This window comes from Euprymna scolopes, chromosome 43 (assembly GCF_053919585.1).
Source record: "Euprymna scolopes isolate OS-2025 chromosome 43, ASM5391958v1, whole genome shotgun sequence".
Lineage (NCBI taxonomy): Eukaryota > Metazoa > Mollusca > Cephalopoda > Sepiida > Sepiolidae > Euprymna > Euprymna scolopes.
Window position 1 is genome coordinate 7,266,938 of NC_136524.1, and position 15,077 is coordinate 7,282,014.

Sequence of the window (15,077 nt, forward strand, 5' to 3'; positions counted from 1 at the left end):
ACTAGCCTGGGTGGCCGGCGTTGCTTGGGTGTTTGGAAGACAGGCAGGTAGGCTTGAACCCATACCGCAAAGAAGGAAAAGAATGTGAAAAAAAATGTGACATGTTTGCTGTTGCGCCCATCACAAAACCGGAAGTGATGTATGTTTAAATTAAGGTTAGACAATCAAAAAGAGGGGATGACTTTTGTAAATATCGACAAAAAAAAAGTGACCCCCCCCCCTCCTATAGACCAGTGCTCAGTTGGGGGTGAAGAAATTAATAATTTTGACCAATTTTTTGAGATTTGTCATCCGAAGGTTTGAATTTCAAAATGATACCAATCTCATGAAACTTTGTTGCCTCTGTCAAAAATTTTAGGCATACATACATACGTACATACATTTAAATAGACAGGTGAAATTTATAAAGTAGATTATCGAGAATAAATCTCTAATAAAGTAAACTTTCTTTTTACTTCAAAGTATTTGGGAGGAAATTCAGGAAATAATCATATAATTATTATATAAATTTTTTAATATTTTCTGCCCTGACCCATCAGAAGATTAAGAACTCATTAAATTTAAAAGAAAATGAAAAGAATATGGGCATGATTAAATAAATCCAAAACATTGGAAGAGTACTTGCAATTGTGTTTTATGATATGCCATCTTTGATTGTAATGCAGTCATTCACACTTTACCAACGTATTAATATAATGTGTTCATGTTGTTATAATTAACACTAAAAATATCTATATAATATTTTTTAATTTATTATTTATAATGAGTTTATATTGTTTTAAATAATGTTAATGGTTAAATCTAGAATATATGTATTTTGTTGGGTTCTTTTTTTTTTCATGCAAAACTAATTCATGGAATTTGTTTACTCTATTTAACTTATTTCGTATAATCTAGATATATGTCCAGCCTTAAACTAATTATTACACTGAATAAATATTTTTAATAGGTATATTTCTATGTTTAAACAGACGTCTATTAATTAATACAAATTACTTAGAATTAATTAACCTTTTATTTTTATTAATATGAGATTTCTTAATTTTTCATTGCACTGTTTCTTTTTCGTGCAAAGATGCTATTCTACTTTAAAAGTATACTGTATTCTCCCTTATAATTATTTTAGAAAATTGTTTAGTTTAATCAAGACATTAACAAAAATGAAAAGATTAAAAAATTATATTGTATGTTATGGAAGTAAGTTCTCATAAAAATGTTCACTTAATTTAGGTTTTTGTTTTTTTACAGAGGAAAATCAAATTTTAATGAGATAGATCATATTCTGCCATCTTGCTTATTGCATGGACAAGGAGAGTGGTGCCTTAAAATGAAAAAGGGATTAAAAAAGGGCAGAGAGACTTTGTAAAATAAGTGAAAAAATTAAAATATTTATCTAGATATTTTTTCTGCCCATGTTTCAAAATCTCGTCAAATTTTGACAAACTTTAAGCAGTGATTGGAGTTATCTCTCTTGGCTCCCCTTCCTTCTCCACGGAATAGGCAAGATTCGATCAATCTCATTTGATTTTCTTCTGTAAAAAAAAAAAAACTACTCCATCAAATTAAGTGAAATTTTTTTTAACGAGAACTTAATTCCATAACGAGCACATACAATATAATTTTTTTCAATATTTTCATTTTTTTGATGTCTTCATTAAACTAAACAAGTTTCTAAAATAATTATAATATGTAAGGGAGAATACAGTATACTTTTAATTATTTACTTCCTTCTAATTATTGCCTTTCTACATGATCTGTTCTGGCTTTGTGTCATATTTCTACTGGGTCCTGATAGTTTATACATATAATTTTTCTATTTTTCAGGTTGGAAACCACATTGGTGTCAAACGTTGCAGCGACGCCACAATGCACATTTGCATTGATGGTGAAGATATGGGGGTCGCTGCATCAAACATTCCAAAGGTAAGCACGATCTTACAGGAAAATCTTTATGGTGTATGTACTTGTGATGGAAAGGAAATATTGTACACAAAAAATTGATCAGCTAATTTTATTATGAAGAAAATTAAATTTCATGGCTAAGCAATCAATGATCTTTCCATGCTATTTTTTAAATAGTTGGAAGGTCAAGGGCGATAATTTGAAATGATTCCAACTTTTGCAAGATTTTAGAAAGCCATTCTTAACATCAGAGGGGAGCATTGAAAAAAAAACATTTTAATTCTCTCTTAAAATAGCTCTTCAGAAATAGTTTAAAATTAGTCTTGTATATGATCGTAATGCCTATGGATTCCTATAAATCGCTTAAAAATGGTTGAGTGGAAGAATGAGCCAATTATATTGTAAGCAGAAATGTGGAAATTATGCATTATGTAAAATGATTGTTTTGATATATTTAATCCAAATATGTTAATTATAAATATGCTGTGGCAATGATTATTGGTTAGATGTATTATTTTTGTAGTGCAGAAAATGTCCATCTTTAATAGTAGACGCGTTTGTGGCTATTGATAGATCTATTATAAAGTGGATTTTATGTTAAAATTAATGCAATAATAAAAAGTTTTATATAAACATGTTTATGTCTTAATATATAAATGCATATATTCATGTATCTAAATACATTTTTTTCTTTCTTTTTCTTACAGTTCTTGTGGGGGTGTTGTAAACATATGAATTAAAAAAAATAATTCTAAATCTTTTTCATTATTTTTTCCCCTATTTTATCTTTTTTTTTTTTTTTTTAGAACGTTTTCGCTGTTGTCGACTTGTGCGGCCAGACAGAAAGTATTTCTGTCGTCAGCCGCGCAGTGGCAGATGGCAATTCTAGCTGTGTGCCAACACCCGCCTCACTTCCCTCAGATGTGGCTACATGTCCTTATGAGGTAAGTAGCCAAGCACATTTTAGCGTGATATATTATCATAATATAAAATGCATTTTAAACTTTATATCATGGGGAAGGGGTAATTTTTCTGTATAAATTTAGCATAAAATTATCACTTTAAATCAAAGAGCATTATGGATCATTTAATTTTTATTTTTTATTATTTCAGATGTTTTTTTTTTTAATTTTTTTGTAACTAACGCGGATTCCATGAGCAAAGCTTCTTTCTTAGAACTGCACGCCTGTGGAACTCTGTTCCGTCTGCCTGCTTCCCTCCGGACTATAACTTGGATGTCTTCAAGTCCAATGTTAACAAATTCCTAATGAACCGCCCCCTTAAGTAAACACTTCAGCAAATCTCCTCACTAACGTAATGTACTTGCAATAACCCTTATCCCTGAGTGGCTTCCGGGCCTTGATAAGTGGTGATCGCTGTGTAAAAAAAAACAAAAAAAAAAAAAAAACTATTTTTTATTTGATATTGCCATTCCAAATTTGGAATTAGTCTATTTTTCTGCAGACTTCTTCTCCCTTCCATTTGAAAATTCAAATATATCAGATTTACATTGAATTGTCTTACAATCATTAAATATCAACTAAATTAGATTCCCTGATTTTCAATTTATTCCTAAGGTTTATGGGGTCTTAAATTTTAGATATTTTCTAGAATCAAAATCATGTAATAGATTCTTATCAAAATTAGAATAAGTATTGTAGACATAAGGTTTATCATTATATATTGATTTTAATCTTTGTAAACGTGCATAAAATTGGTGCAAAATTTCTGTTCAGGTGAGTGAATTTTACCTACGCTAAAGAATTTTGTGCAACACTTCTTTAAAGCATATAAATCTATAATCATAATCAGAATAATTTATAATCTAGGGCAACACAGAAATCTTTCTGCTCATCATGGTTTTAACTTAATTGCTCTCAATAATTGTATCATCCTGAAGAAGTCCCCCAAAATGGGGACGAAACGTTGATATTTATCTAATGCTATAGGTTTTTCTTTTCTCTTTCACGTCATGCCATCGTATCTATTTTTATTCACTTCTAGTAGTATAATAATATAACATAATAATAATAATAATAATATAATATAATAATAATATGATAATAATAATAGTTTGTCACAGATCATTTGTTAACATGTCAAAAACTATCTTTTATCCCCCGCTCCTCTCTCTGACTTGTCATCATTTTGTCACTTGGTTATCTGTTTCAATAGATGATATATCCTTTAGTGACATCACCCACTGTGCACAGTTAGTCTCCACCTCTCGTTTAATGAAGCATATCATCACAAAACAGTGAAACCATCCAGTGTTCACAGCAATATAACAAGCAGACAAGATCCACAGCATTTTAGGTAGATTAATAATCTTTCCTATTTTTTTTTATTTTAGATTGACGGGGATCTTGACCGTGACACATCTGAGGCATCAGATCTGGACTTTCATGCAAATCACGGGAAGAATGTCACACTGACTGACCAGGGTTGCACCGCTCGACGCACAACAAGTTACAACCATGCAGTGACTGTTACAGGAAAGCCGTTGACGCGGAATCACCTTTTCCAGGTAATATATAAATATTGAAAAAAAAATCTTTAATTAAAAGTTTTTTTTTAACATTTATTTGTGGACTGTTATTCTCATCTTCATAGTTGTTGTTTCACCATGTTTCGGCCAACTCATCCTCTGGCCTTCTTCAGATGATTAACCGTTACAAGATAGGAATGCTGACTCTCTTAACTGTATCCCCAATAATTACTGCCTTCCATCGTTGTCATTGTCTCACCACGTTTTGGACAACTAATCCTCTGGCCTGCTTTAGGTAGGAATGAAACTGCCCTCTTCAGTAAATCCTTACCTGGAACCGTAGATGGAAGAATGATTAAGAACAAAAAACTTGGGTTTATAAGACCAAAAAATATAACCTTGATTGCCCTTCGTGCAGTGGATAGACATTGAGCATTCCTATCCAAAGCCGGCCAAAGGATTAGTTGACCAAAAACGTGGTGAGGCAACAGCAACTATGGAAGGCAATAATTACTGGGGATACAGTTAAGAGATTCAACATTTTTATCATGTCGCGGTTAATTCCCTGAAGAAGGCGAGTGGATAGTTTAGTGAAAAAACAACAACTATGAAGATGAGGATAACAATTCATAAATAAATAAATATACAAATTACTTATCCTAAAGATTCCAATAAAAATAATATATAATTAAAAGTAGTTTTTAGAAAACTACAGAAAGAAGGGGAAAATAGGAGGGTAAATAGATGAATTATACGTTATAGGTTTATTTTAATAATATAAAAATAAGTAAGAATATCAGTAAGTTAATTAAATAAAAAATTAATAAGAAAATGTTTATGATAAGTAAATAACAAAAACACACAAATACATACACATGAATACACATGTACAAAATATGTACACACATCAATGGGGGAGGAGCATGTGCTTGAGTATATGTACATACACAAATACGTAAGTATATGTAAATAAGCTTTGGGTTAAAAAATATTCCTCTAGCTGAAACAATATGTAAACTCATTCTGGACTCACAGTAATAAATTTCCTATATACAGCTCTGGCTACACATTGAGCACTCTAGTCCATTTTTTTCACCACTGGTAAATAAACACACACACACACACACACACACATACATACATATATATATATATATATATATATATATATATATATATATATATATGAGAATAATAATATTTCTCCTAACAGCCATCCTAACACTAACAACACTCATTATCCCCTCCAAAATAGTCCTCATACAGACATTGTCCCACCATTTGTTGAACACTATGAACAAAATTCAAACTATTTAACTAATACAAATCAGCAAATTAATATTAATACCAGACCTTGAGCTTTTAATAAAGTACATACATATATCGGCGCTACTTCAACATTAATTAAGAAAAGAATATAAACCCACATTTCTTCATTTAACAACCATAATTCTAATAATAACCAAGGAACTTCTCTAACCACTTTAATTAAAAAACTTAACTCTAACAATACTCCCTTCTCAATCAAATGGATTATTATAAAAAAAGTTAAGTCATGTCGCCTCTGTACAACCGAAGCTATAACTATAATTACTTCCCCTCAAAGTAACAATATAATAAATTCTAAAAATGAACTGATCTCTTTCTGTAAACATAAGTCCAAATTTAATTATGGCAATTTTGAAATTACATAGTTATTACTTTTACCTTTTATATAGATATAAAATATTTTTTCTTTTTCTTTTTGCTTTATTTTTTATTTAACTTTTTCGTTTTTCGACATACTTCTTAATACTTTATAATTTAATAATCCTTTATTTTAATTCTTTATCTCTTCTTTGCATTGCCGGTTTTTTATCTGCATTTTCTGTTTTATTCTTTAAACTTTCCTATCTATCTAATATATCAATCTACCCACACTTTCATATCTTGTATGTATATTTACTTAAATTTTACTATATGAATTTACTTACTGTTTTTTTTTTCCCCCCTGAAATTGCAGATACCGGCCATCTTCTCCCCTTAAATAATTTTTATTTTTTATCTTTATTCTTTTCTTATTCTTATTTTATTTTATATTATATTTTATATTTTATTATATTTTATCTTTTTATTTATTTATTTCTTCTTTATTTTCTATTTATTTATTATATATTTATTATTTTTTATTTTCCTTTTATTTTTATTTTTATATTTGTTTAATAACTCTTGCTGACATTTTTTTTAATTGATAACCTGTACATTTCAGTTGACCTATATTATTTTGCCCTATATATATTTTCGCGCCTTTAACATTTCCTGTCTGGATTGTTTTGACTTCTGTTTCCCTTTATTTTATATTTAACTTTATCATTTTTTTTTTTTCTCTCTCCTTTTTTTTTTTCTCTCTCTTTTTCTTCCTAGGTCTTTTTTATTTATAGTTATGTCTCGGAAGTAGAGTGAAAAGCACATCTTATTTTCTTTTATTAACATTATTTCTTTTCCTTGTACACATGTTTGTGAATTATTCCATGGATTTCTGCCTTTGGATTATTATGGACCATCTTCTTCCAATTATGGGATTTCCTGGGATTTTACTTGTACAAATGGAAATTCTTTTAACTTTTTTGAAGTTTTACATTTGGATTTTACCGTCACTGGATTTTTTATCTTCCACCAGACTATCCATTAATGTGTAATCACCTTTTTCTTTACCATATTCCCTCTGCTTAACTTATTTTGTTTTCAAGTAAGATCTTTGACTTACTTGTTGTTTCATCAAATACTTCTGCATGCAAAATCCTATCCCGCATTTTGCTAATTCCTACCTTCTGATGAAAAGGAGAGTATTTCTTCGAAACTCCGCGGATTAAGGACTATCCATTTATCTAGTGCTTCCTTTTCAGATTAAATATGTTTTTAACTCATTTCAAAGTGTTTTTTAACATATTTTATTAACTGTTTGCTCATATATATATATATATATATATGTGTGTGTGTATATATATATATATATATATATATATATATATATATATATACACACATATATACATGTTTATATATATATATACATGTATGTATATATATATATATGTATATATATACATGTTTATATATATAATGTATGTATATATATATACATGTATATATATACATATATATATATATACATATATATATATACATGTATACATGTATATATATACATGTATATATATACATGTATATATATATACATGTATATATATATACATGTATATATATATACATGTATATATATATACATATATATATATATACATATATATATATATATATATATATATATATACTAGCATTTCAGTCCGGCGTTGCCCGGGTGTTTGGATGTGTATGTTGAGCAAAAAAAAAAAAAAAAGTGGTAATAGGAAGGCAGGCTCGAACCCGTACCGCAAAGGAGGAAAGGAACAGGATAAAACCTAGCGTTTATGCTGTTACGACCACTGCCAAACAGGAAGTGACATTTTTTTAAATTAAGGCTACACAATCTAAAGGAGATGATAACTTCCAAAAATATTGACGAAAAAAAGTGACCCCGCCCCCCTGTAGAAAAGTGCCTAGTTGAAGGGGAAGATATTAATGTTTTTAGCCAATTTTTTGATATTTGTCGTATGAAAGGTCGGACTTTAAAACGATACTGATCTTAGTAAAATCTGTCGCCTCTATTGAAAGTTTTAGGCAGACATGCAAACATACATACATACATTAATGTATTGGTAACTAAAAAGTTTCGACCCAAACTGATGAAAAAGCTTGCCCTATCTCTGAATACCCTTTATGTAAAATTTCAAATATTTAGATCAGACATTGTCTGAGTAATTTGGAAGAGACTGCAGAGATCAATTTTTTTTAACTTTGACCCCTATTATGACCCCTTAACATTTATTGTTTTGGGATCAAATCAAGTTATTAAGTTAGATCCATGTCCAAGGAACCTATATCTAAAATTTCAAGTGCGTAGACCCAAAATTGTCGGAGGAGTTTGGTAGAGTTCTCAAAAGTAAAATCGTTGAACTTGGAACCCTTAATCGCCAAATTTCTGGCCAAAAACCGATCACATTGATTTTCCCAAATCTCAGTACCCTCTATATAAAATTTTGAGCCTGTAGACTAAAAATTGACAGTTATTGCGTAGTGAAATACACACAGATACACAGACACGTTTACTTATATATATATATATATATATATATATATATATATATATATATATATATATACCAGCAAACAGTTAATAAAACATGTTAAAAAACACTTTGAAAAAGAGTTAAAAACATATTTAATCTGAAAAGGAAACACTTAATAAGTGGATAGTCCTTAATCCGCAGAGTTTCAAAGAAATACTTTCCTTTTCATCAGAGGGTAGGAATTAGCAAAATGCGGGATAGGATTTTGCATACAAAAGTATTTGATGAAACAACAAGTAAGTCAAAGATCTTACTTGATAACAAAAAAGTGAAGCAGAGGGAATATGGTGAAGAAAAAGGTGATTACACGTGAATGGATAGTCTGGTGAAAGATAAATAATCCAATGACGGTAAAATCCAAAAATATAAATTCAAGAAAGTTAATTGAATTTCTATTTGCACAAGTGAAATCCAAGGAAATCCCATGATTGGAAGATGGTCCAAAATAATCCAAAGGCAGAAATCCATGGAATAATTCACAAATATGTACAAGGGAAAAGGGGAAAAATTCCAATAATATTAATAAAAGAAAAATAAGATATTATGTTTTTTATTTTCCTTTTATTAATATTATTGGAATTTTTCCCCTTTTTTTCCCCCATACACACACACACACATATATATATATACACACACATATACATATATGCACACACATATATATATGCACACAAACACATATATATATACACACAAACACATGTATATATACATATATACACACACACATATACATATATATATACACACACACATATATACATATATATATACACACACACATATATACATATATATATACACACACACATATATACATATATATACACACACACATATATACATATATATATATACACACACACATACATACATATATATATATAAATATACACACACACATATATATGTGTATATTTTACATGGTCACCACTTTTCAAGGCCCAGAAGCCAGTCGGGTATAAAGGTTATTTTGTGTACTGTAATCAATGGGATAGTGTTGCAGTATACATTAATATTGGAGATTTGATAAAGTGTCATTATATATATATATTTTTGTATGTAATACATATATGCACACACAAATATAATTTTTAAAATTTCCTTTTCCCCCAACAGGTTAATATCGATAAGATCAATCCAAAGTGGACTTCATCATTAATGATTGGCGTCCTTGGATTCAATCCAGACCGATACAACTTCCCTGTCTCGGCTGTCGACATTAGAAGATCGTCGATCGTCATTCACACAGATTCTGTGTTCGTATGCGGAACAAAGGTAAGTAGTTTTAATATTTTGCATATATATATATTTTTATGTTTGTATCTTATATATAAAGTAAAGGCACTCTGTTTCTCGTATAAATATTATTTGCATTGGTTGGTTAATACATTTGGGTGGTTATCTTATGTGCAGAGTATGTGGGTGAGAATGTCCTTCACTAGGATATTATAAATGTTACACAAGGGTCCACCAAAACGCTGAAGCAGTATTCCCGGCACTATTGAGTATCATTGTTCTATTAGTGTCGTTTTTTTAACCATAATTAAATTAGTTTAGCAGTTATGATATATTCAATAATAGCTGAAAAAGTTTTTTTTTAACCATAATTAAATTGTTTTAGCAGTTATGATATTCAATAATAGCTGAAAACGTTTTTTTAACCATAATTAAATTGTTTTAGCAGTTATGATATTCAATAATAGCTGAAAACGTTTTTTTAACCATAATTAAATTGTTTTAGCAGTTATGATATTCAATAATAGCTGAAAACGTTTTTTTTTAACCATAATTAAATTGTTTAGCAGTTATGATAGTCAATAATAGCTGAAAACGTTTTTTTAACCATAATTAAATTGTTTTAGCAGTTATGATATTCAATAATAGCTGAAAACGTTTTTTTTAACCATAATTAAATTAGTTTAGCAGTTATGATATATTCAATAATAGCTGAAAAAGTTTTTTTTTAACCATAATTAAATTGTTTTAGCAGTTATGATATTCAATAATAGCTGAAAACGTTTTTTTAACCATAATTAAATTGTTTTAGCAGTTATGATATTCAATAATAGCTGAAAACGTTTTTTTAACCATAATTAAATTGTTTTAGCAGTTATGATATTCAATAATAGCTGAAAACGTTTTTTTTTAACCATAATTAAATTGTTTAGCAGTTATGATAGTCAATAATAGCTGAAAACGTTTTTTTAACCATAATTAAATTGTTTTAGCAGTTATGATATTCAATAATAGCTGAAAACGTTTTTTTTAACCATAATTAAATTGTTTTAGCAGTTATGATAGTCAATAATAGCTGAAAACGTTTTTTAACCATAATTAAATTGTTTTAGCAGTTATGATATTCAATAATAGCTGAAAACGTTTTTTTAACCATAATTAAATTGTTTTAGCAGTTATGATATTCAATAATAGCTGAAAACGTTTTTTTTTTTAACCATAATTAAATTGTTTTAGCAGTTATGATATTCAATAATAGCTGAAAACGTTTTTTTAACCATAATTAAATTGTTTTAGCAGTTATGATATTCAATAATAGCTGAAAACGTTTTTTTTAACCATAATTAAATTGTTTTAGCAGTTATGATATTCAATAATAGCCGAAAACGTTTTTTTTAACCATAATTAAATTGTTTTAGCAGTTATGATGGTCAATAATAGCTGAAAACGTTTTTTAACCATAATTAAATTGTATTAGCAGTTATGATATTCAATAATAGCTGAAAACGTTTTTTTAACCATAATTAAATTGTTTTAGCAGTTATGATATTCAATAATAGCTGAAAACGTTTTTTTTTTTAACCATAATTAAATTGTTTTAGCAGTTATGATAGTCAATAATAGCTGAAAACGTTTTTTTAACCATAATTAAATTGTTTTAGCAGTTATGATATTCAATAATAGCTGAAAACGTTTTTTTAACCATAATTAAATTGTTTTAGCAGTTATGATATTCAATAATAGCTGAAAACGTTTTTTTTAACCATAATTAAATTGTTTTAGCAGTTATGATAGTCAATAATAGCTGAAAACGTTTTTTTTTAACCATAATTAAATTGTTTTAGCAGTTATGATAGTCAATAATAGCTGAAAACGTTTTTTAACCATAATTAAATTGTTTTAGCAGTTATGATATTCAATAATAGCTGAAAACGTTTTTTTAACCATAATTAAATTGTTTTAGCAGTTATGATATTCAATAATAGCTGAAAACGTTTTTTTTTTAACCATAATTAAATTGTTTTAGCAGTTATGATATTCAATAATAGCTGAAAACGTTTTTTTAACCATAATTAAATTGTTTTAGTAGTTATGATAGTCAATAATAGCTGAAAACGTTTTTTAACCATAATTAAATTGTTTTAGCAGTTATGATATTCAATAATAGCTGAAAACGTTTTTTTAACCATAATTAAATTGTTTTAGCAGTTATGATAGTCAATAATAGCTGAAAACGTTTTTTTAACCATAATTAAATTGTTTTAGCAGTTATGATAGTCAATAATAGCTGAAAACGTTTTTTTTAACCATAATTAAATTGTTTTAGCAGTTATGATAGTCAATAATAGCTGAAAACGTTTTTTTTTAACCATAATTAAATTGTTTTAGCAGTTATGATATTCAATAATAGCTGAAAACGTTTTTTTTAACCATAATTAAATTGTTTTAGCAGTTATGATAGTCAATAATAGCTGAAAACGTTTTTTTAACCATAATTAAATTGTTTTAGCAGTTATGATATTCAATAATAGCTGAAAACGTTTTTTTAACCATAATTAAATTGTTTTAGCAGTTATGATATTCAATAATAGCTGAAAACGTTTTTCAAAATGTTATAGTAATGGTAAAACGGGTGCATACAATTTATTTCATTAAAAATTTTTCCCGGTGAATATGAAGTGGGAAAACTTGTCATCTAGTAAGTGGTACTCTACTATCTTCCTCTAAATTATAGTAAAATATATAAGGCACTTCGTCTATGTGTGTAAGTTTGTTCCTTATGAACTCCAAAATGGTTGGGACGATTTTTTACAAAAATTTTACACAAATGTACTTTGTGTCTAGGAATGTTCTTAAATAGATTTTCTATCAGAATGCTCTCATTAAGTATCAAAAATTGATAATTGAAAAAATTTGATTAAAAAGGGAACAGTCTGATTTGGACCAAAGTTAACACTCTAACACGGTCTAACGTCATAAGTACATTTTAAAAGTTTTATCACCACACAAGCAGAAAGGCTCACTATATGAAATAAAAAGTATGTTCTTTGATAAGTGAAGGATGCATTCAAAATGAATGTTTATGTTTAGAGCACAATTGAAACTTTAATTCAAGCCACTATATAAAAATAATTTTATAGAATCAACTGTAGGTTCTCTACAGTGCAATGTAGATTACAATGTATTATGGATTAAGTCACTGCTGGGAGGCATGTGAAACTTCCTTCCGATACACCATGGTGGGTCTCCGACTAGAGCAATTGATTTTATTGAAAAATAGGCGATTACACCGATTTCAATGACAAGAAAAGTATTGAAAGTGTTGAACATTCATTCATCCTAATTCAATCCCTTGTAGTGTCGGGTCTCCCTGCTAGTATATGTATATGTATGTGTGTATATATATATATATATATATATATTCTGTGTAGGGTTTATGAGAGAAAAACCTAGCAAAGTGCTAAATTATAAAGAAAAAAATAAGAGCATTATATATATATATATATATATATATATATATATATATATATATATATATAATGTGTGTGTGTGTGTTACAGAAGATTAGAAAAACATCTACAGTTGGTTTCACCTTTGTGTTAAGTTAAAAACCAACAATACAAATGTTTTTCTGATCTTCTGTTACACACACTGTGCCGTTATTGTCTCTATAGACACACAATGAAAAACTCAATAAAGTGCTCAATTATTTTAATAGGATCATAATATTTAGATCAACATTGTATCTTGGCCTTTAAGCTGATTGATGCGGACAAAAAAATTCTTGTGTTTTAATTATAAACTGTCTTAATGCTATCATCAGTTGTACCGTTTGACCTTTCAGTTTCATTATCTTTGTTGATATACATATAAAGCACTTCTAATACTTGATGGATATTGTAAAACTGCAGTTAAGTGTGAAACCTCAGTACTTATTGATTATTATTAAATATATTTACATATTTTTCCCCTACAGGTAAAACAACGCTATGGTCCGAATCTTGATACTCTACAATGCGGTCACATTGTTGGCATTATGATTGATGATGAAAACTGCTTACATCTTTATGTGAATGGCTTGGACCAAGGGATTGCTGCTAGGGATGTTCCATTTCCATGTTATGGATTGGTTGATCTCTATGGACAGTGTGAACAGGTAATTTTGTTATTTATTTGTAATTTTGTTATTTGTGATTTTGTTATTTGTAATTTTGTTATTTGTAATTTTGTTATTTAATTGTAATTTTGTTATTTATTTGTAATTTTGTTATTTATTTGTAATTTTGTTATTTATTTGTTATTTGTTATTTATTTGTAATTTTGTTATTTATTTGTAATTTTGTTATTTATTTGTAATTTTGTTATTTGTAATTTTGTTATTTGTAATTTTGTTATTTATTTGTAATTTTGTTAATTATTTGTAATTTTGTTATTTGTAATTTTGTTATTTGTAATTTTGTTATTTGTAATTTTGTTATTTATTTGTTATTTTGTTATTTATTTGTTATTTTGTTATTTATTTGTTATTTGTTATTTATTTGTTATTTTGTTATTTATTTGTAATTTTGTTATTTATTTGTAATTTTGTTATTTATTTGTAATTTTGTTATTTATTTGTAATTTTGTTATTTATTTGTAATTTTGTTATTTATTTGTAATTTTATTTGTAATTTTGTTATTTGTAATTTTGTTATTTGTAATTTTGTTATTTGTAATTTTGTTATTTATTTGTTATTTGTGATTTTATTATTTATTCATAATTTTAAAATTTTCAATTTATAAGCTTATAGTTTTTTTTTTGAAAATTAGATTTTGTTAAATTATATAATACATAATAATATTAATTAGTTTTGTTAGAGTTTATTAAATAAACAACTACATTTTTAAATTGAATGTGTAACAGAAATCTTAAAAACAGACTCCTATCAAATGGACCTAGAAGAATTAATCTGAGTAGTATAGGAAGATGTGTACAGAATGAAGGCTTCAATGGTATGGCCGCTTAACAAGGCTAGATGAGAGTTGCAGGTTTAGTAAATGAAAATTAATAAGGTAGCAGGGTCAGCACATGGGAAGAAATGATGAAGATGTGCTTGAAAGAAAGAGCAATAATGAAGACCTATCCAGAGATAAGTTTATTCAGAAGTCAATTACTTAAAGCCGTCCAGCACATACCAAAATGTAAAACCATATTAAACCAAATATGATGTAGAAGTGTTATTAATTATTCTTTTAAATTA

At 27.7% G+C, this 15,077-nt stretch overlaps 1 protein-coding gene across 2 annotated transcripts in view; it reads left to right on the forward strand.

Annotated features, from left to right (window-relative positions):
• LOC145268445 (neuralized-like protein 4) overlaps window positions 1–15,077 on the forward strand; it is a 164,551-nt gene that overhangs the window by 120,157 nt on the left and 29,317 nt on the right. For both annotated transcript variants that reach the window (XM_080124008.1, XM_080124009.1), the window contains exons 16-20: window positions 1,825–1,923; window positions 2,709–2,846; window positions 4,256–4,429; window positions 9,718–9,876; window positions 13,814–13,993. In XM_080124008.1, the coding sequence (XP_079980134.1) occupies window positions 1,825–1,923; window positions 2,709–2,846; window positions 4,256–4,429; window positions 9,718–9,876; window positions 13,814–13,993 (750 nt within the window). The remainder of the gene's footprint in view (window positions 1–1,824; window positions 1,924–2,708; window positions 2,847–4,255; window positions 4,430–9,717; window positions 9,877–13,813; window positions 13,994–15,077) is intronic.